Raw genomic sequence first — 22,666 nt, 5'->3', positions numbered from 1 at the left:
AAGAAAACGCGAAACGTTTTATAACACAAACAGCAAAAGACGCACCAGACAGCAGCATCAGCCCCCTAAAAAAAATCTCTCAACTTGTTGCAAATTTTTGCAGCGTTTTGCATTTTGTACTTTGCGCTTGCTAAAAGTCCAAAGCACACAGACGCGCACCTACACACCCAGGCACACACACAGCCACACCTACATAGAGCGAATTCAAAAGAAATTCGGCGGTGGCGACACTCAGATAAAGCGAATGCTGCGCACTTTTTTCGCTATCAGCGAAATTGCGGCGTGCTCGACATTCAGATGCCTCGCAATAATTGGCTGAGGCAAAAAAATATATGCATAAAAAACAGTAACAAAAAGCAGCTTTAAAGATAAATATTTTATAGGCGTGAAAACCCAATTAAAATATATAATTAACTTTGCTGACAAGCGAAATAAGCGAGAGAGAGAGAGAAAAGCGGTTTACTGTAAACTGTTTTAATTTTCTGTTTCGTATATGTTTAAACTATGCAAGCTTGCGCTACAGCTATTAAATTTGGTATACAAACTACTGTCTACAAATGCAAATTCTAGATAACTTGAAAAATTGTGCAATTCACGTTTATTCTTATATAACAGATAGATAATATCAGAGCAAACGTTAATCTAAATAACATTAGAAAATGTAAGTCCAACACCCATTTTGTGATTAAAGGCATTAAAACATTGTTAAACTAATAAATTTGTTGATTTAGTGACAAGGCATATGAATGTAGATAAATAGAACTATATGAGCAATATTTAAGTATTTCTTTGTAAACTCGGGAACTATAAACGTTGGTGCTATGAAATTATATACGCAGCATTTTCGGGCTACATTGAAGATCCCAGGAACCAGAAACTATTGTGTGTAGTTACGTAGAAGCAGCGCATCTTGCAGTAAAGATTTCATTCTTAGAATGAAGATAAAGCCGCATAGATAAGACTAGTTTTTTGCAAGGTCTGCTAACTGCTATATCATAAATATTTGGGTCCAGACTGTTCTTGATACAGCTCCGGTAAAAAAATATTAGTAGTAGTACGGGACAAAAACTCAATACATATTTTAAAAGCAAATTTAAAGAGAATATGAAGGTTAACATACCTAAATATATTCTTATTTATCTATATTTATCTTTTAAGATATTACTAAGCAAAAAGGTATTTTTATTCAATAATTAAGAATATAATTAAGAATTGCGCTACATTAAATGGAATAAAAATGGAATTAAAATACATTTATAAAATAAATATATATATAAATATAAAAACCCGCTCTCTATTGAAACAAAAATTATGTTCCAATTAGTATTTTTAGACCTAGTCTCTATTTGTAACATAAAAACTTTAAATTATTAAATATTAACAACATGACTACACTAATACTTGTTAATACATATTTATAAAGCAATCACGAAAACTAAATACTTTTGTTATATGATTCAGCATAAAAGTTTGGCCTTTCATATAAATTGCAATTCCTTTTGAGTTTGGCCTGTAACAACAACAACAAAAAACTAAAAACAATTTAATTAGCTAACAAATCAATTGACAACATTCTTTGTGTTTGCGCTCATTATTATTTGCTTTCGGTCAATATTATGGACAAAATGCACTTATAAGCATTTTGTTTTTTAGTCGAGGCCTAATAAACATTTTTCCCAGACCAAAAAAGAAAAGCAAGCCAATAAATAGAAATAAAATAAAACCACCCACCAAAAAGGGCAAAAAGCAAAAGGCGCAAAGCGACTTGGATGAACTCAAACTGCAAACTGCAAACTGCAATTACCGCAAACAGACATGACCATATATTTTGATATATATGTATATAAATATATAATATATATGGATATATGTACATATAGTATATTCAACGTATACGTAACGCATAGGCTATATAGGAGAGGCGGCTTTGGCTGCTGCTGCTGCTGCTGCTGGCCAGGCTACTAAAAATGGTCTGGCACACACATAGGCATACACACACACACACACACACATCCACAGACGTCTACACACATAAAGAGGCGCGTTAAAATGCCCAGACAACCAAATTTAGTAACACAACAACAACTAAAGCAACGGCAACAGCAGCAACAACAACAACAGCTAAGGCAACAACTACAAAGAGCATCGCGTAATGAAATCAAATAAAAAGAAGCACGAAAAAAAGTAACAAATATGCACGCCAGAAAAAGAAAAACCAGCCACAAAGAAGGCAAGCAGAACCAGCTCAGTTGAAGATCTCTTAAACATCTTTTCTTTTTTTTCTTCACTTCACTTCAGTTCAGTTTAGTTTTTCCTGTGCTTCAAAGACTTTTCCACACATCAAAAAAATGCACAGGCCAGCCTGTTGCAGTCGAGCGGGCGTAATAGACTGCAACGTACTTGTTCAGGCACTTAAGAGATTTTTTTTTAGAATTCTGAGAAAACTATCTGATTGCAAAAGATACCAACACAAGCCTGAAACTGTAAGAAATATAGCTCTAAATGATTTCAGATGATTTCATATTATGTAAAACTGTAAATGGTATATATAAAACGATATGTGACGGGAGTATGTAGAGTATTAAAAAAATATTTAGCTACAAATATCCATATGATAAGCTTTAGAAATTACATACAAATTGTTGGGAGTGAAAAAGTATTTTTCACAGAAAATATATAAAAATACTTAATAATGTTTACACTTTATAGGACTAGGTAGAGCAGTCTTAACTGGCTAACTCCTAAAATAATACCTTTACACAAAGCCAATATACTCTTCTTCCTTCCCTATCAAGTAGAAGTACATTTTTTACTGTAACTGCAGACTCTATGTTTCTGCTATATATATATATATATATATATATATATATATATATATATATATATATATATATATATACATATATATAGAAAAGTTGTTTGCTGGCGAGTTGTATTTGAAGTGCCTTTTGATTAGTTTTAGTTGCTAGATCGATAGCAACGATAACGATAACAATACGAATTGGCCTCAATTTTGTTTGGGAGCACTCCCCCTAACTGAAGTGTCGAAAGTTAGTTCTCTCAATTAGATAATTTTGTTTTTGTTATATGGTCTTCTTCCCGTTCTCTCGAGGAGTCATAGAGCTATTCTAGCACCCGATGGTACTCGATGCAATTATCTAATCAATAGGTTTGCACTGTCTACGATCGCAACTACGATCGTTGCGGCGGTATCTACAGAGGAAAACATACATATACCTACGTACATTTATAACCATTTTTTTTTTATTAAATTTATTGAGCAGTTATGTTGAAAAACTTGTTAGTGGTAAATATTTGAATTGCCCGTGCGGCAAGTGTTTGGGTGAGAAAATTAACCAAGTTTCCAGAACAGCTGAACAAGCTGTTTGTTGACTTTGCGTCACACTATTGATAAAGAGGGGGCAGTAAAATAGAGTTTGGTTTTATGTACAAATAAACTCAACAATTATCTATCCAGAAAAGCCCTGAGCCTCATAGATTAATACTAAACCATATAGATAGAGAAACCCCTTGTGCAAAGTAGAGCCTATATAATCGAAATTTCTTGTCCTCCTTCGAAACGAACTTTATCTGAGTTTTTACATTAAACTTAATTGAATTAGTGGAAGAATAAAGTAATTTCAAATTTTAGGGTTTATCAAAAACTTTCCTTATGGTAAAAGTGATCAGATGTATTGAATTTATTTGGAAACTATCCTATAAATATATGGAATAATATATATATTAACCATTTATGGTCACTTAAAAAGGTTTTTGAATACCTTTTCACTGTCCAAAATGTAAATTCCACTTAAATATCTATTGAAAACAAAAGATAATTATGAAATATTTATAAAATTAATCAAATATTCATAAAGCACATCAATCCAATCCGTTTTCAGTTGTTTTATTTATTTATTTTTTTGTATATTTAAGTTTATCTAACACCTTTGACACGCTTTCAATGAAACTATCGATCAGCGAAAGCTGCTGCGGGTGGCCGCCCATCAAAATCGATGACAGTTTGTCTATCGATCAACAGCTTGAGAAAACAAAAAAAAAAACTTTTTTTTTTGTTTTAATATAAATTAGTTTGGTATTGTGCGACAATTTTCACACACCAATCAGCGACGATCAGCTCGCTAATTTTTCGTCGTTGTCTAAAACTGGCGTCCACCATTTTGAATTGATTTGCATGCATAAAATGCTAACTAAATCGCATATTGATTAGCATAAGTTCTCCTCAAATAAAATCGAGAGACAGAGTGAGAAAAAACCCCAATGTAAGGGCAAAACCCACGCCAATCAATATTAGTTGTTGTTTTTACATTTTTTTTTTATATTTTGGTATTTTTATTGTTATAAGTATAAGATTTGTTGTTTCAAGCTTTCGCTGCGAACTCAATTCTTTTTTTTCTTCAATTTTTTTTTGGTGTTGGACAATAACAAAATTTACGTTGAGCAAATCAAATGCAGATTTTATTGAGATTTTTTAGTCGATTTTCGTTATTGGTTTTATTTTTTTTTTTTTTATCTGTTTTGTGATCTTCTTTTTCGTTGCTGTTACTGTTGTTGTGTTCGTCAACAACTCCCGCACAATTTATTAGATAACGGTACGAGCATGGGCGAGTATTGTTTTCTTATGAAAACGACAAAATGTCGACGTTGTTAGCTGTCGATCGCGTTGATATGATAATGCCGCACATAAATATACAATGGACGGGCCTAAAACACATGCGACATATCCCGTCTGTGTATGTATATGTTTATCTGTCTATCTGTATAAGTATAGGCTTTCTATGCATGTATTTGTATCTTAAAGATCGTTAGCTGCACAAGAATAACATCATTTGTCATGAGATTCGAGAGCAGATTGTGGCCGATAGATCAAAGGGGTGAGAGCGAGACAGCGATACATAGTGAGCGGAAACTACATTAGTTTTTGTTTTAAATTTAATTTAAATTTATATAACGCTCTTTTTAATGTGCTGCTCTTGTAACATTCGGCTTTTAACATTTTTTTTTACATTTTACTTGGAGCTGAGGCTGCATTTTTATTGGTCTTAATTTTTACCTGCTGCCTGTTGATTTGCTTTTTAACATTTAAATTGGTCATTTTTCTTGTTGTTGCCAGATTTTTTATAATTTTTATTTCATTTTTCTGCTGGTTCGGTTCATTTCTTGTTGTTGTTGTCGCCCACTGCTTGTTTTTTCTGGTTTTTTATGGTCATGTGTGTGTGCGTGTGTGTGTGTGTGATGAAAACGCTTCGCCCAAATGTTATTTTGTTGTTGTTTCTACTTGTGTCTCTTTTTCGTTGTTGTTGTTGTTGCTATTGTTGTTGTTTATTGCCTTTTGCCAAATGAATAAAAATATATACAATATTTGTGTGTGTGTGTGTGTATGTGTGTGTGAGTGACGTTTGTCGTTGGCGTAAAAATACCAACAACAAAATGAAGCAAAACCAAAATAAGTCAAAGCACATGCAGTGGGCGGTCAGTAATTTGAGTTGGAATATGCTGAGGTGGGCTGCGGTGAGGTGAAGTTGAGTTCAAAGCAGCTGCAGGCTGCAGCATTGCCAAAAATTGTAGATGAAAAGCTACAGTGGTGAGCATCCATCAAATTACTGTTAAATTTTACAAGGAAAAGGGGAACCAGATTTTCTTATTCTTAAACATTCATTTATTTATTAATTATTTAAAAACTTTATGCGCCTGTCTACTGCCTATAACGATTAGCAATAAAATATATCTCACTTCATAATTCTGCCTGCATTACTTTTATTTACATGTGCCAATTGGTCATAAGATGTCTGCAAATATTGACTGCTTTGATAAACATTAAAAGTCAAGGTATTTATGGACATTTTTATGTACATATTAAAGCAACAAGTCAAAAGGTGATATCCAACCAAGTTCCCAATAAGCCGCTGCGCCACATCCGGCTTATACTGCAAATGTAATCAATTGAATTTAATTGCTTATAAGCTGGTTCGTAAAAAAGCATCAACGACTACGACTACAACTACAACTACAACGACAACTACAAAGCTGATCAGTTGTCAAAGTGAACGCTTATGCTAGTACTTAAAACATGCATGTATGTACACAGATGTGTATGTGTGTGTGTCCGTGTGTATCTTGCATGTCTAATTTGTATGTCTCTCTTTTTAGTGTAATCGATTCGTTTCGCCGTGATCAAGCAGCTATTCAAAGGCACATAAAATTTGCTCGTTTCCATTACACCCCACAATTTGTCTCTCTCACAGCACTGTGCAGTTGTTGTTGCTTTTTCTTTTTTATTCTTTTTCAGCACAGCAACAGCAGAGGCGGCTAACAGCAAGAACAACAACAGCAAAAGAAACGGCAACAAAAATTGAAGCTGTGTTTGTCGCGTGGTCTGCGGAGTCCCTCTGCACACTGCGCTGCTCTGCTCTGCTCGCACAGTTTCCCTCTCGCTCTCTAGTATCTGCGCTGTGGTGCGTGGGCACGAGAACGGAAACAGCGCGCAGTCAGCGTCGGCGTTGTCTGTCGCAGTTGACGTTACGTCAATGCGAACTCAATATATATAAGTGCTCGTGTGTATGTGCGTGTGTGCGTGCGAGTGCCTCTGCATATTTGTTTGTATTGGCCTATGGCTTACAAAAACAACATAAAAGGTAAAATCGTTGCCTATTGCCGCGCTGTCTGCGGCAACTAATTAGGTAACGTGCCAGCTACAACAGCAGCAACAACAAGAACAAAACCATGATAAGAGCAGCGCAGTCGCTGCGCAGCTACAACGACGCAAATAGCAACATAAATTTGCACACGCACACACACTCTCAAAACACACATAGAAACACACTAACAACAAAATCCAATAAGAAAGCAACTGCGCGGCCTGCCAGGCTGTCTGTGCCAGCGGCTGCTCCGTCGCGCTGCTTTGTTGTTGTTGTTGCTGCTGCTGGTGCTGCTGCTTTTGTTTTTGTTTTTATTTTGTGTGTTTTTTTGTTTTTTTTTTGCAAAAATAAATTTAATTTTGTAGCCATTAATTTTCCACTCTAGATACGAACGCGAGACGCTGCCACCGTTGCCCATAGCTTGTCCTCTCGCTCGCGCCCGTGCTACGTCTATATAGACGGGGGCTAGCTAATTAAATAACTAAAAAGAGTTTTTATAATTGTTGGCTTATTTCATTGCCTTCTGCTTGGATGCTTTGCACAGCACATACACATATACAGAGGCAGAAGCAGACAGACAGCTGCTGTATGCACGCACGCTTATAACGGTTTATTAAAACGAAGCCGCAGCAAACAGGGCGGCAAGCAAGGGTGCGCGAGCAGTACGGCATGAGCCATGAGGGAGAAGACGTTTTAAAGCTTTACTTCAAGTTCAATATTTTTCGCACATGCGAGTATTTATGCATGTATATGTAAATAAAGCTGTGTTTGTCTGTCTGTCTTTGTGTGAATGTGTGTCTGTGTGTATATATAATAAATTAACGTCTTTTTTTTTATCGCTTTAATGATAAACCGTTTTGCTTGATTGGTCTAAAGCGCATAAATAACAAATAAACAAAGCGCAGTAAAGTATTATTATTATTATTATTATTATCATTGTTGTTGCTGTTGTTGGCTTTTTGATAAGAATGAGAGGTAGCTTGTGATATCTGATATCATATGCCAAAATATATGTATATATAGACATAAGTGTACACATACTCCCCCAAAGGTGTGCTTTGTGTGCCAGTCAGGTGGAGTGGACTTAATGAATTAACCTTGGGAATGTCTGATAAAAGAAATAAGTCAAAGAATTTCAGGGAAACGCTTTTTATAGATAGTGTCAGACTTGTCTGAGCAAAAAATATCTTACAGATACCTGCCTGAAAAAGTATAGATATTCATTTTTCGTTTATTAAATATTATACGAAATAATTTTTTAATAACATTACTTTTAGTTCCCTTTTACAGACAATCAATTTTTAACTGAATGATTGAGGACTATTTGAAAGACACTCAAACATCTTAAGAAGTCGAATTAAGAAATCACTAATTTTTCCAATTCGCTTTTAATATTTATTTATTAGCAAGAATAATTTTAATATTATGTTTATAGTTGTTTACGATAATAAAGATCATGAAATAACGTTTTATAGACCTTTTCAAATATATATTCATATATCTAGTAAAAATGTTTTGTTTACCATTTCGCTATAAGCTCATGCAATAATAAAGAACATTTTGTAGAAATCAGATAATCTGTGCGACTTATGAGAACATTCTGTGTTCCTATATTTAGCAATTGTGATACTTAAATGTGGAATTCGACAACAAAAAATTCCTTTTTCATTTCAAATACAGTAAATAAAGATATAAATTGATACATACATACATCATTTGAGAAAAAATTTTAAAAGAAAAACTCTTTATATAGCAAAAAAGTATCATATATATATATATAGGTGCTAGAAAAATAAAATTGGTGATCCAAGTAGTCAAAGGCTTAAACTTCACACAGAAACAAGCCTTATAGAAGTTCGAATCCTATTTTAGACAGTAGTAATCAGTATCACAACACGATAGGAACACAAATATGACTGAAGTCTTAAAAACGATTTTAAGAAAATTCATAAAACGCGTGAGTAAAAAAAAAATAAATAAATAAAGTAAAGAAAACAACGGAAGAAAAATAGTAAAATGATATAAAAATAAATAATATGATATAAAAATAAATATATAAAAAATATTCAAATTGGCTCATATATGTCTTTACAGATAATGTCATCATCTGAATCTTCCGAGTCTTTCCAAACCAACCTAGAGCCGAAGATTCTTCGCAGTAATCGCGTAAGTATTTCAATGAAAAACAATTAGTATAATATTCATATTATCTTTGTTTATGCAGATCATCATGTCATCCTCGGAATCTTCCGAGTCTCCCCAGCCTGAAGTGGAGTCCAACGAGCAGCCAACGCTTCGTCGCAGTAATCGCATCAAGCAGATGGAGAAGAGAAAACGTCGACTGACCGAGGAGCAACCGACTGACACGGGAAAAATGAAACGAATGAGGACCCTATATACCAGGCAAGTGTCCGAGTGTCTGTCCAACAGGCTAGAGGACCTGGAGTTGGAGCACCAGGAGAAACAGCAGGAGATGGGTAGGTTATTGGAGGCTGCATCAGAGGAGCTTTTAAGGCTGCAGCAGCAAAATGGAAATGGACAAGGGTCCCCCCTTTGTGTCTGCACCGAATTCAATGGGGAACTCTTCAAGCTGTACGATCTGCCCGAAGATGTGGAATTTCATATTCCAAAAAAGAGCAGACATAGACATAGAAACGGATGACTTCCATATTAACAAAAAAAAAAAAAAAAAAAAAAAAAAAAAAAAAAAAAAAAAAATTAAAAAAAACCTTCAAAAAAGGAATATAAAAGGAAAGCCTAAAAAAATTCAATATATATAAAATACACTACTCATAGTATGATAGTGGACAAAAAATATTAATAACTATGGACGAAACCATTTTTTACTAAAAAAAAAAAAATATTAAAAAATTAAAAAATAAAAATAAAAAAACAAAAATTCGGAAAAAAATCCAGAAAATGTAATAAAGCGCGTGAGTATTTAAATGTAAAATAATGTATATAAATAACTTATATTGGCTTCCTGTCCATACAGATCATTATTACGTCTGTCTACCGATATATCACGTTTTCACCAACTGAAAGGCAAAGCTTCGCAATAATGGCGTAAGTATTTAAATGAAAGATAAATAATATAAATAATTATATTTTGGCTTTAGGTCTATGCAGATCATCATGTCACCCCCTGAGTCTTCGGTGTATCTGCCCTATAACATATGGAGTATTTTATTCCAGAAAAACACCTTGGAAGAAAATAACACACTTTTCGTATTTTGTATGATAGTGGAGTAAAGAATAATAAAGCAGGGAAAACAAACAAACATATTTAAATATTAAATACATGGGATATATTGGGGTTATCTTCTAGTCAGACACTTCTCACATAACAGCATTCCAGACATGTTGGAAGTCTTTCCCAATTCCTTTTAATTAATAAATAATATCCATATTGGTAAAAGCCCAATAAGACGTCATCTTAGTTTATGGATCCTTTAATCAACATAAATCTTAATGGAACCCTATTGAATGCTCATGTTTGGTGAAGGCGTTGCTCTGTTCTATGTTATTGCGATAAAGAGGGTGTAAACTGTTCATAAATCAACTATTTATTCCTTGTATTCGAATTCGAATGCGAAGTTCGAATTCATATCTCGCGCTCTCGTCTAATTCCATAGAAGTTCGTGTGCTGTTTTATAACCCGTGACATCAGCTGCATGATAGAAGGGCACAAATTTAATTTGTTTACACCATATACAAAAATGTAGATACCCTATATGGTCTGGCACTGACAGGGTTTAATAGGCTTTACGGCTGGCATTAAAAGTAAGCGCTTCTTAAATGCACGTATTAAAATATTTATAAGTGTGTTTTAATGGACACTCGTTGCATATGTGTGTTTCAAAATATACTCTGTAATCAATAAGAAATGGGGTGAGCTAAACTGGATTGTTAAAATTCATTTCATTAGGGATATGTAGAACCTCAAGTAGGTTTATATTTCTGATCCAATTTAGGCATATGTGTGATGTAATGCCACTATCTTAATTTACAGGGTATCTTGCAGACAATTTTCACACCATTTCTAGCATTTTTACGATTTGCTTAGCTCATAAACTGTATAGTATTCATATCGATACTTCTATGTACTTGCAATTCCCTTACAGGGTATTTTATGAGGCATTCTGGTTTATCTGTAGTATTTCTGTTTGTTATTACTAAATGTGTTATCAAGCAGCCGAACGATAAGCAGCGAGCGACAAACACATTTTATGGCTGCGACAAGAACCAACTTAGCCAAAGGCCCCAAACAGACTAGAGAAAAGTAGAAAAAGGAGAGAGGAGAGAGGAGAGGGAGAAGAGGCAGACGAAATAGAAGGAGCTCCTATTTTAGATAATGTCAAGTGGGCATTATTATTATTATTTTTATGATTTTTACGATTTCCTTTGCAGTTGGCCAGACCTTAGGTAAGAGTGGAAGCCCGAGGTATATAAAGTCTAGTTCTTTACGGCCTTTAATAGCTCCGCCTTGAGCTGAAATGGGTTAACTTGGCTAAGTCGACAGTTAACGCTTACGGATGCACATCAAAGCAGAGCGAGAGATCACGAGAGAGGCTGGGGCGACGTGTAGGCGTAGGGCGTGGGCTGTAGGCATGACCAGCAGCCGCAAATTAATCCGCTGCGCGCAATAATTTTTCGATTTAATTTTCGGTTCTCTTTTTTTCCTTTTCGTTGTTAAAGCGGCTCAAGAAAATCTTCAGGCATGTCAAATTGAGTTCCATTCAAAAAGGGAGAAAAAAATGCAAAGCAAGATGCGAACAAGCTGCAGCAAAGCGGTGATCTATATAAAACTGAACGACTAGCAGTTATGCTGTAATTGAAAACTCGAATTTTGTTATGAAAGTGTTCTTATATTATTTTACAGTATATTATGAATTAGTTCAGTTTTTTTTCTAGTGTAAATGTGTTTCATTTGTTTTATAATTGTAGTTGTATGAAATAAATAAAAATAATCAAAAGTTGCATCAGTTGTCAATATAAATTACTCATTTATTTTATTTAGAAATCAAATCTTTTATCAATTTTCTGCAATATTCTATATATATTATTTATAAAGTCATTCGAAAATTTAAATAAAACATCTATAAATTATGTACCCATTTTTAAAAGTTACTCTTTGAGTTAAGAGTTCTTTCTGCATAACAATATATCTTTTTTGTAAAGTCCTTCAACGCTTAGGATATTTGCTGATAATGTATTTAAGCTAAATTTGTTAATTAATAAAGGCTTTACAAGTTGTAAGAAACATAGTTCAAACCGTTCTTTAAAGGAAACGAAAATATCATTATATGGACACTAGCATGAATATATATCTTCTATGTACAATCACAATCTGAGCCCAGTCCCATTATACCACGTTAAGGCCCTTAACAAGGGGCATGCAAACGAAACAAAAAGGAAAAGAACGCAATGCGGCTGTCAAAAGATCTTAACGATGAAATAAGAAGAAGCAGAGAAAAAGCGCTGAAACCAAAATAATAAAAAAAGCAAGAAACGAAACGATCCTGGCAGGCGAAGACTTACAAAAACGCGCAGAAGGGCTGTCAAGTTTGCGCGCTGCCAAGTTCGCAGTTTGCAGTCTCCAGAGCCGAAACAAACACAGATACAACACACACATACACAGAGACAGGTACACACACACACACACACACACACACACATACAGAGAGCAGAGGTTAGTGCTGTGGGCAAGTGAGAAAACCAAGCGCGACACCAACACCAAAAACCGGCTACAACTGCCGCTCGGGCGTCTCTTTTTGACGGCCCGCGGCCTGTGGCAAGGGAATTGAATTGAATTTCCAGTCGACGGACGTACAAAATTTGTGCCTTTGCCTTTTCGAAGGTGTGAAGAAAAAATAAAATACAAAGCACAGCCAGTCAGACAAGCAACAACAACAACAATGAGAGACGACGGGGCACACAGCACGAAATTCTGAAAAACTTCAACTGCAGATCCCGAGATCCCGAATCAAAGAACAGACCACAGCATAAAGCAGAATAGGAAGAAGAAGAAGACGAAGCAGAACCAATGCAACAACAACAGAACAAAAACATATATATATATATATATATATAATAATACGAAACTGAAAACTGGATTGTTGCCTCTCGTTTTCCAGTGTGTGGCATGAGGCATGGGGCAGACTCTTTGGGATTTCACAGAGGGTTTCAGCATTATTGTTGTTGTTGTTGCTGTTGTTTGTGCTATGATCTCTCTTCGTTTTTAGAAGCATCTGTTTCTTTCGGGGTTTTTTTTGTTTTTGTGCTCAGCATTGTTGTTGTTGTTGCTTTTTGCCACTTCGAGTCGGACAGCAGAGAGCTGAAGGTGAAAAGTACTTATAATAAGGAAGCCTGACGGCCAAATGGGCGCATTAAGATTAAGGCAACTCAAAACGTTTTCTCAACTGTCCTACACACACATACACTCACCCACAGAGACAGAGAGACACTCGCACACACATGGGTGTTCTGACTTTTGCCATGACAATCCCAAAAATGTAACACAAAAGCTATACAATCTTCTGAAGAGCCTTTAGAATATGTTGTTCATTTTTTTTTTCTTTGGGATTTCGGTTCGTATTGTTCCCGAAGCATAGCAAATGCTCAAAAAAAATTCATTTGATCTTTTCAAGTAGAACCAAATTGGAACAAAGCGCAGCATTGATTTTGCTCTTCTTCTTCATTAATTGAATGTTACGGCTTTTGAGTTAAGATTAAAGACAGACTTTGGGCAGCTTTGTTGTATTGAGCCAAAGGTAAATGATAAATGAGAAATTCTATTTGTATGTTTCACTCAATGAATGAATTTCTATTCTATTTTTGTTGGGTCTCTTATGCCATTTGAGCTATATATTACTTTCAGGGTGTTCTATGCACCTTGTATAGCTCTATTGTTGTATTTTATTATATATTTATTGTAGTACACTTAATTGTAGTATCTCTTAGTATTTAGTCATATATAAAAGTGGATATTTTCTGTCATTCATTTTCAAAATTTCTCTTAATCTCAGCGCAGTTTTAAAATCAATATATCTGATATCAATGAGTCTCTAACTGGGTCTTATGTTTTCATATTATAAGAAATCAAATTCAAATGATTGTCGCTATGTTTGCATCTATGAATTGAAGAAAATTCAAATACATATACATATTTAATCTAAGATATCAGCAAACAATATAATATTTATACATGTAGGTAGATTAGGCAAGTTCTAGTTAAAGTTCTTTAAAAAAGTAATACTGAATAAAGCTAATATAGGTTTCTGCCATAGAGCTATACGGTAAAAACAAACCTCTTTTGTTGTAAATGTGTACATGACTTAAACGTCTTTCAGGTACCTTTCTTTCAATTACTCTTTAATAGTAAAAATAAAACAAGTAAGAAAGCTCTAGTCGAGACTGCTCGACTAGGAGATACCCTGAACCCTCTAATCTGATATTCTAATCATTCTGCACTTCTTTTATGCACACATACATACAGATGCATCCACACGCACGCATAAGCCTGCGCTCTGCTAACTGCGCAGTAAGCAGCGACTGCGCTTGGGCTGCGCTGCAGTGTGGGCAATATTATGAGAATTTATTTGTCGAATAATTTCTTTTGTAAACATATGATCTTAATGAAACTTTCAGAGTGTAATCATATAGTAAATATGTGTGTACATTCCAAAGCACAAGTCTCTAGTACTTGAAATGCGTTTTTTACAAATTGGGGGAGAAGGGGGCGTGGTATCCAAAATCTGTAAATTACAAAATCTTTGTATCGATTAACTTTATATACAACACAAATTTGAAGACTCCAGGTCTAAAAATGTTCAAGTTAGGCTAAAAAAACAAAATCAATTTTTCGATTATTCTCGATAAAAAAGTTATCGGACGATTTATCGAAAAAATAAAGTAAACTCGTACTGCGTATGGTACACACGAGTATGCATGCCAAATTTCAGCTCTCTAGCTCTTATAACTTCTGAGATCGACGCACTCATACGGACGGACGGACGGACGGACGGACGGACGGACGGACGGACGGACGGACGGACGGACGGACGGACGGACGGACGGACGGACAGACGGACAGGGCTATATCGACTCAGCTCGTCACGCTGATCAAGAATATATATACTTTGTGGGGTCTGCCACGCCTCCTTCTGCCCGTTACATACTTTTTCACAAAACCATTATACCCTGATTTCCCATTTTCAATGGGTTCAGGGTATAAAAAAAGTCATTTAAATCCCCATTGTATTTTGGTATTTTCTACACGATTCTCATTCTCTTCTACTTTACACACACTTTACAATTAATACTATTATAGTTGTATTTAAGGTAATCTATTTACTAACGGCGATTCACTAGACCTAGATATGTATCATATTATAGCCATATATATAAAGTATTTAGTATATTTTTAGATTTCTTTTAAATTGGCTTTTGTGAGAACTAACTTTTTGGGCATTTGCTTAGCTCTTGCATTACCTTTTTTCAGTATAATAGAGCGAGTTGTAAATAATTTAAATATATTTTTATTTATTTTTTTGTTTGTTTGTTCGAAACATGTTTTGTATATCAATAGATCTGTTTAACCCTATGCGGCTGAAGAAGTCGAAAAAGAAGAAGAAGAAGCAGAGACCAGCAGACGTGCACGTAGCAAACACACACACGCCAGCACACACACACATGTGGCACATAGAGAGATACCCACATAATAACAACAACAACAACATAACCGACAACTATTCAACTTCGAACCGAATCTGATTTCTGAAACTGATTGCGTATGCGTTGCTGTGGCTGTTGCATTTGTTGTTGTTGTTGTTGCTGTTGCTGTTGCTGCCTCACAGTTGACGTTTTGTGCCCAACGTCAGTTCGAGTTAAAAGAAAAATAACAACAACCTACGTGAAATCCTCCAGATACACACACACATGCGAAAGATACAGATACAGATAGACGCAGCGAGCCGCATGGAGGCGACGCGTCGGTTGGCTTAAATTGGTTTTTATTGTTGCTGCTGTTGCTGTTGTTGTTGTTGTTGCTGCACATGTCCATTGTTGGTGTTGGCCGCATTCGTTTTGACCATATTTCTTGTTGCTGCTGCTGCTGCTGCCGCCGCTGCTTCTTCTTCTTCATCGTCTTCAATACTGCTGTTTGTGCCTTTCTTTGAAGTCGCATTTAATTCTTTGGAGCCTTGGCCTTTTGTTGTTGTCCCGCTCGGAAGTCTCCGCTGGGGCCTGCCATCCACAGCCATCCCAGCCAACGTTCGAGGTGTGAAGAAAAGAATTTTTCTGTGCAATAATCTTGATGCCTTTTTAAGATTTGTTGCTCTGCGGTGCTGTGCCTTAGTTGGAGCTGGACGTGGACGTGGACGTGGAGCTGCATTTCTGTTGTTGTCTTCGTTTCGTTTCGGTTGAAAAATGGTTTTGGGGGGCTTAAGAAAATTTACGCCATAAAATGTGAAAATAATTGGATACACACACACACACACACACAGAGAGCGAGCTCCTTTTTTGAATGCATTTCAAATTGCTAATGATGAGAAGAGCGAAGGTTCAAGTCAAAGTGCTGCAAGTCTTGGCCAATTGCCGCAGATTCCTTCCGTGAGACAAGCTCAACTAAAAAAAACGAAGAAGAAGCACAAGAAGAAGCAGAAACAGAAGAAAATAAAGTACTGAACAAAGTCGACTTTAGCAGGCGCGCAGCCGAGCATTAAATGCATTTATTTATGAGCTCTCTACCCTCCTTTTGATATAATCTTGGCTAAGAAAATTGACGGCCCCATATGCATACGATGCGCATATTATGATATTGAATTTAACTAGAATTCACACCTTGAGGCCCCTTGAATACACCTTAACAAACCATATAGGCATGCAAACATACATACATATATATATATATATAAATATATATACATATACATCTATAAAGCATAAGGCCAAGCCGCAACTCGTGTTTAGCTGGAAAAACGACTTCAACTGATTGTTTTTTGCACGTGTTAAATGATATGGAAAATCTAGCTGAGGTTTCGTTGCTAATAACAATCATAATGTTCACAATAATAAGCAATGAGGCCAGACAATTTCATGGCATATTAAGCAGCATTCATATAATCAAAGTTAGCCAGAGAGCCAGCGACTCCCTTGAAATCTTCGCACGGATGATGAAGCTGCAGTTCTCTAGCTGTTGGATTGGTTATGGTTAGATCCTCTTAAGAAGGAAATCATAAATCATGTTTTTAATCCTCTTAGTTGTGTTTTGCGAGCATCATAAATTGCGTGCAATATGAATCATAAATTCCTATTCCACAATAGGCATGCTGGGTCTTATAGGTTGATCAGGCAATGTGTAAGCTAGGGAAGTATAATGTTGAATAGGAGAGAAAGAGAGATCGAGCTACATGGGATATACATAATCTGGGATAGATATTTGTCAGAAACAAATCGACATAAAATGATATACATATGGGAGAGATGCATTCATATATCTAAGAAGAAAAAAAAAAACAACACAAATATATTATACACATATAAAAAGACAATATATTATATACATACTAGATAAGAAATTATGAATATGATAAGGTGTTATTTTCCATTTTTTTTTTTTTTTTTGCATATTTTAAAATATGAAGTAATATCCGTTAGTATATCACATAGCTGATAACGAATGAATTTATCTATAATAAAATTATTTTTTTAGTATTACCATATAACCTTCCCAATGAAATTTGCCATAAATTAATTAATAGATATACTTAGTATATATCACATATATACTATTTTTAATGAATCGGTATATATAGTACATAATAAACCTTGTCTAATAAATGATGGATATCAAAATGTTTTTAAAATGTAGATGATATAAAAAATTGATTTAATACCACACTTTTTATGATGTTAGGCAAAAATGTGTTTGAGTTATCTATCATATAGATATATATCACATATATATCATACAGCTGACATACAAATTGTTATACATATATTTATACAAAAATATATTTATATATAAAGCATTTTTTCGGCGTATAAGAATCGCTAAATATACCAGAAAAATATTTCATTTAATTTTAGAAATCTACTTTTTTGTTTCTATGTGTATATTTATCATATCTCATTAATTAAAGATTAAAAATGATGTCGCTTGAAAACTTGATTAAAGTATAAATAAAATAATTTTGCATATATACAATTTAAACATATAAGAAATACATTTATATAAGTAAATATACATATTATATACATTTATTTTCAAGCCATATCTACACTTTTTCATCCAAGTAACGTTTTTTCCAGTTCTCTCGACACGATCGTTAAGCAAATCTTTATACTTGGAACGTGGCTTTCGCGCTAATTCATAAATATTTTAGCACATTACGAATCTTGGTTGAGTGCAAACAATATGCAATAAAAAATACAAAAATAAAATAAATTAAATACCAAGTAGAAGTAGACGTTGAAAAAGAAGAAGAGGAATAAGCACAAGGTACTCAGAATGCGGTTAAAAATTATCAGACCAACTACAAAAATCTAGAAATCCAGAATGCATTAACACCTCGCCGTGTGCTCAATAGAAACAGCAGGGGCATTCCTTCTCCCTCCCTCGCATCACACTCTCTGTGGCACCCTCATTATATGTGTATGTAAGTGTGTGTGCTAATGTGGTATATGCCAAGCCCTTGTAACAAAAAAACGTTTTTTCTAAAGCTTCAAATGCAACAGCCGCGACAACAACAACAACAACAACAAATGCAACTTGCACAAATCGTGAAAACCCCCCGAAGAGCGAACAGACGAGGAAGAAAAAAAAAAATAAAACCAGCACGAACAGTCAGAGGGAGAGAAAGCACCAACAACAACCAAAGAGAACCTCATAACTAAATTGCATTAAGTGTAATTATAACTAATTTGATAGAAATAAATAAATAAAAAAAAGCCGCATAAATGGTACAAAAAAATCAGATTTAAAAAAAATTGTTTTCATGTTTCTTCTCTCTCTCTCTCTTCCTCTCTCTGTGTATCGCTGTCGACCGTGGCAAACGATTAAAGCCAGTGGAAATGCTGTGGAAATGATATGCGATTAGTGGAGAAATAAAATCCCCAATAGTAAATGGAATAATTGTTGAAATATTTGAATCGGCAGCAGTCAGCAAATGGCATTTCAATTGATTTATCTAAACAATTTTGTAATAAGTACAATCCGGAAATAACTATATATTATATGTGTAAGATAAAAGAGGAGAAATAGCTGGAAGCTTGCATTGAATTTAATAATACTTAAAACTATATGTTTTTTGCTATAGAGTGTAAGTATAAAAATATAAAATCTTAGATTTCTTTGCCTCAACAAAAAATTTTTTTTTTACTTCTATAAGAGTGTATAACAATATCAATTTAAATTACATTTTTATTCTATTAATATATAATATTAATTTGTTTTAAGTTGATTTCAAATAATAGTACAATCGATAGAAAATTTAGATAATATATGACATTTATGATATATATAATTTTATCATTTATAATATAGTTTATTCAAATCTGAGTTATATGATTTACGCTTAGATTTCCTCTAATAAACGAATTAAGATTGCAATCTTGTAATGCTACAGCTAAGGCTATGCTATTATGTAGTTGAAATTTACAAATGAAAAGTAGTGGAGGATAAAAAGCATGTGAGATCGTTTAGAGCAGATTAAGATTTCTTGAACTTGCGTTCAGATTTATTAAACTGAATGAAAGGCGCACTGTACCGACTGTACCGTCAGTGGATTTGTACAATTGCTTGATCAATTACCAGAGCAACAACAGCAACAATGGGAGCAAGAACAACAACAACAACGAAGGCAACGGCAAGATATACAGATTGAAAGCACAGCATAGATTAGTCCATAGATGGACTGCCTTTAGCTACGGTCAAGAGAGGGAGATGCAAAGCGAGCGAGCGAACGGGCACAATGAACCTGAGGTGGGGAGGCAGAGGGAAAGAGAGGGCACGCAGGCAGGCAAAATAAATCATTTAATATAGCGCGCTATTTATCATCTAACATTGCTGCATATCATTCTTCATCTTGGCACACGCACACACACAAGCACACTCAGACACACACACACATACACACAGTTGGGTGCCTCAGGAGTAGACGAAAAAAAAAAAAACAAAAACAAAAGTGGAAGTAGAAAACAAGTAAAAGCGCTGCAGGCAACAGAGGTCGGCAGCGAGATGCCCTATAGAAAGGCAATAGGAACTGGGGTATATAGGAAAAGGCATAAACAACTGTAAAGTGCAGCTGGCAGAAACATTAGGAATCAGACATTAGGATATGCTTAGCAATTCATATTATATAATCTAAATTAAACAAACTTCAACATGCCAGCTGACAAATTCTATATACCCTTTTCATAAGTTTACTCAAAATGAGCATATAAATAGAAGTGAAGGCAAAATTAGCGTGAATGAAAACTGCTGGCTGAAACGTATGGCAATAGAGTTGTTGGTGGGGGAGGCGTGGGGGGTGGGGGCATTTACACACCTAGCAAACGGTATTAAGAGAGAGCGGGTGGGGTAGGGGTACATTGCGGTTGCACTCATATAAACAAATTGCGCGAACGGAGCAGCCAAAATGTCTGCTACGGCTATAAAGGCACAGCGTGTCTGTGTGTGTGAGTGGATGTGTGTTTGTGTGAAAGAAATGTACAAATGTTTGACTGTCTGTCTGTCTATATGTCTATTTGTCGTATCTTTTCTAGTGAACGATTCTGTGTTGTTTATTCGTCACTTTAACACGTTCGATGCTGACGCGCGCGCTGGCAGCGGGCAGCGGCTAGTGAGACAGCGGGACAGCGACTGAGGCAGCGACGCAACGTCACTGACACCGACACACACATACAGACACATACACGCACGTACACACAAAATAAACTAAACGCAAACGCAGCGGCAGAATTTATTTTTATTTAATGCGCGCCTGCCATACATTCACATGTATGCGTGCATGCATATCTACATATGTGTGCTTGTGTGTGAGTGTGTATGTGCTGCATGCCTATCAAGATTGAATTTGGTTTTTCGTTTGATTGTTTTGATTGTTGCCGCCAACTAGACTTACAGCAAATAAATGCGTAACAAAACAATATCACGTAAAAAGTTAAAATGCCTTAAAAACTACATGTACGTACATTTTAGTGTGTGTGTATTTATTTTTGTTATTGCTGCTGCTGTGACTGTGATTTTATGCTCGCTCTCGCAGGCGCTCTTGTTCACTCACTCTCTCTCTTTTCAATCGCTGTGTAGAAGTTCTCACTTGTACTATTAGAATTTTGTTGCCTGCACAAAAGGCAATGCATTTTGCTTATTATGTGTTATCACACAGATGCAATACACTTGCATTTAATTATTTTATGTTTTTAGTTAGTTTTATATTAATTTGGAACATACACGCGCTTTTGTTTTCGATTAATTAAGCGAGAAGAACCGCTTGCACTCTCCCGACTCGACAACCTCACGCTATGACAACTAAACGAGAACTGATTGTAAATATTATATCGATAAGTTGAGAGTGTGTGAATGTTCAGCTGCGCTACGCTGCGACAACAGTCAGACCTGCTTTAACAGGGCTGACAAATTTCAAAAAATGTTCTTGAAAATAACTTTTTTGGCTCAATCAAATAACAAAAATGGCTAATTTTCTTTTAAATATAGGGACCATTAAATCCATTAAAGCAAAGAAACAAATATAAGTTTGTTTTGCACGAGGGCTGCATAACGCACAGGGCTGTATTGTGCGGCTTGCTAAAAACACCTGTTTAACGGCAGAGGCGAATCAAAGACAGGGCTGTGCTAATAAAAACATCTGTTGTGTTTATGACAATGTCTGTTTTACACACGATTACAAAATCTCTTCCAAAACGTTTATCAATAGCACAAGCGACTGGCAATGGTTTCCAACCAAATTCCTGGTGTAGTGTTACCACACCACATACAAACACTATAACTCCGATATCGATACCAATAGTACGCAGGATTTGGGGCTATGTGGCTGTAGCCTTCAACCAGGTGGATAAGGATCGTTTGTCAAAGGTGGGTCCGAATCGCCTCTGCGCTGAATGGATATTAAAAAATGGTGGAGGTGTACGTTTCACTGAAAATCCAACAAAACTGTGGAAGGATTACAATCATCTACCGGCGGAGAATGTACCGTTTCGTATTAAAGTTGTGGACGCCACCAATTCATCGATCATGAAAATTGGCTTGCACCATTTCGAAGGCTGCAAAAACATAGACACTGTTATATTTCACAAATGTAAGCATTTGGAAAACGACGGTCTAGAGGGATTGGCGTACATTAGCCAGTCGCTAACTCATCTACAGGTATCCGGCTGTTATAATATCAGGGACTCCGGCTTGGCCATCATAAGCCAACTGCAAAATCTGAAGCAGTTGCTTATCTTCGATATGCCTTTCGTTAAGGATATAGATGAAGTGGCCAGAAGCCTAAAAAAAAGCCTGCCTGACTGTGACATACAGGCTACAAAGCGTGGAATGTAATTTTAAAAGCAATGCGCTCTAAGCGAATAGGTTGTATTGAAATTGTTGTTAATTTTTCTAGAAATAAATGAGTTGAGTTGAGCATTTGAATGGTCTTCTGAATACTGGAGGCAACAATACAGAAATAATTTTGGTTGCTTATGAAAATGTAAGTACTTTGATTGCTATGAAATCATCTTATAATAATCTTTCTTTGCCTAGGTCTTCAATCAAGGAATGAAGGATTTGGGTAAACTGTTTTCTAATGATCTAAGCCAGCGAGTACTGTATCCTGCGAAGTTAAGCCTCAAATGACTATATATGTATCTCAGTAATATCTGTGATCCTGTTATGGACAAGCTTTATCATAGAATTGAAATCGAATATATGTATATGTAAGCATAATTGATATGTAAGTAAAGTATCGAAAGATCTTTGTAAACTCAATAACTAAATTGAAAAT

The 22,666-nt window shown here is 35.3% G+C and overlaps 3 protein-coding genes across 5 annotated transcripts in view; 2 read left to right on the top strand and 1 right to left on the bottom strand.

Moving 5' to 3' along the window:
• lbk (leucine-rich repeats and immunoglobulin-like domains protein lambik) overlaps nt 1-21,214 on the bottom strand; it is a 28,192-nt gene extending 6,978 nt beyond the window's left edge. The window contains exon 1 of one of the 2 annotated variants that reach the window (XM_089469812.1): nt 20,856-21,214. The gene's annotated coding sequence lies outside the window, so the exon portion shown is untranslated. Of the gene's footprint in view, nt 1-45; nt 65-20,855 lie in introns of those variants that run through there. The other variant, XM_089469813.1, reaches the window with a different exon arrangement.
• Nucleotides 8,459-9,940, top strand: LOC108616722 (uncharacterized). 2 transcript variants are annotated; one of them, XM_089469829.1, is made up of 5 exons: nt 8,459-8,616; nt 8,754-8,825; nt 8,884-9,592; nt 9,655-9,725; nt 9,789-9,940. In XM_089469829.1, the coding sequence occupies exons 1-3, from the start codon at nt 8,572-8,574 to the stop codon at nt 9,319-9,321; spliced, it is 555 nt and encodes a 184-aa protein (XP_089325955.1). In that variant the 5' UTR covers nt 8,459-8,571; the 3' UTR covers nt 9,322-9,592; nt 9,655-9,725; nt 9,789-9,940. The 2 variants fall into 2 exon arrangements, with proteins under 2 accessions (XP_089325955.1, XP_017867620.1); XM_018012131.2 differs by having other exon boundaries at nt 9,779-9,940.
• A 59-nt stretch (nt 21,215-21,273) lies between the features above and the next one.
• On the top strand, nt 21,274-22,665 carry LOC108616721 (ATP synthase subunit s, mitochondrial). The gene is made up of 3 exons (XM_018012130.2): nt 21,274-22,220; nt 22,286-22,372; nt 22,426-22,665. The coding sequence occupies exons 1-2, from the start codon at nt 21,541-21,543 to the stop codon at nt 22,293-22,295; spliced, it is 690 nt and encodes a 229-aa protein (XP_017867619.2). The 5' UTR covers nt 21,274-21,540; the 3' UTR covers nt 22,296-22,372; nt 22,426-22,665.
• Nucleotide 22,666: the final 1 nt, after the last annotated feature.

This window comes from Drosophila arizonae, chromosome 5 (assembly GCF_054131065.1).
Source record: "Drosophila arizonae isolate 15081-1271.41 chromosome 5, UAZ_ARI_1.0, whole genome shotgun sequence".
NCBI classification, from domain to species: Eukaryota; Metazoa; Arthropoda; class Insecta; order Diptera; family Drosophilidae; genus Drosophila; species Drosophila arizonae.
Note: the sequence above shows the minus strand (reverse complement) of the source record. Positions and strands in the feature narration are given on the sequence as shown.

Excerpts from the sequence above, each read along its gene's own strand:
- LOC108616722 (XM_089469829.1), top strand. The coding sequence starts at position 8,572 with ATGACTGAAGTCTTAAAAACGATTTTAAGAAAATTCATAAAACGC. Across the intron at positions 8,617-8,753 it reads TAAGAAAATTCATAAAACGC|ATAATGTCATCATCTGAATC; the intron begins GTGAGTAAAAAA and ends ATGTCTTTACAG. Across the intron at positions 8,826-8,883 it reads AGATTCTTCGCAGTAATCGC|ATCATCATGTCATCCTCGGA; the intron begins GTAAGTATTTCA and ends TTGTTTATGCAG.
- LOC108616721 (XM_018012130.2), top strand. The coding sequence starts at position 21,541 with ATGACAATGTCTGTTTTACACACGATTACAAAATCTCTTCCAAAACGT.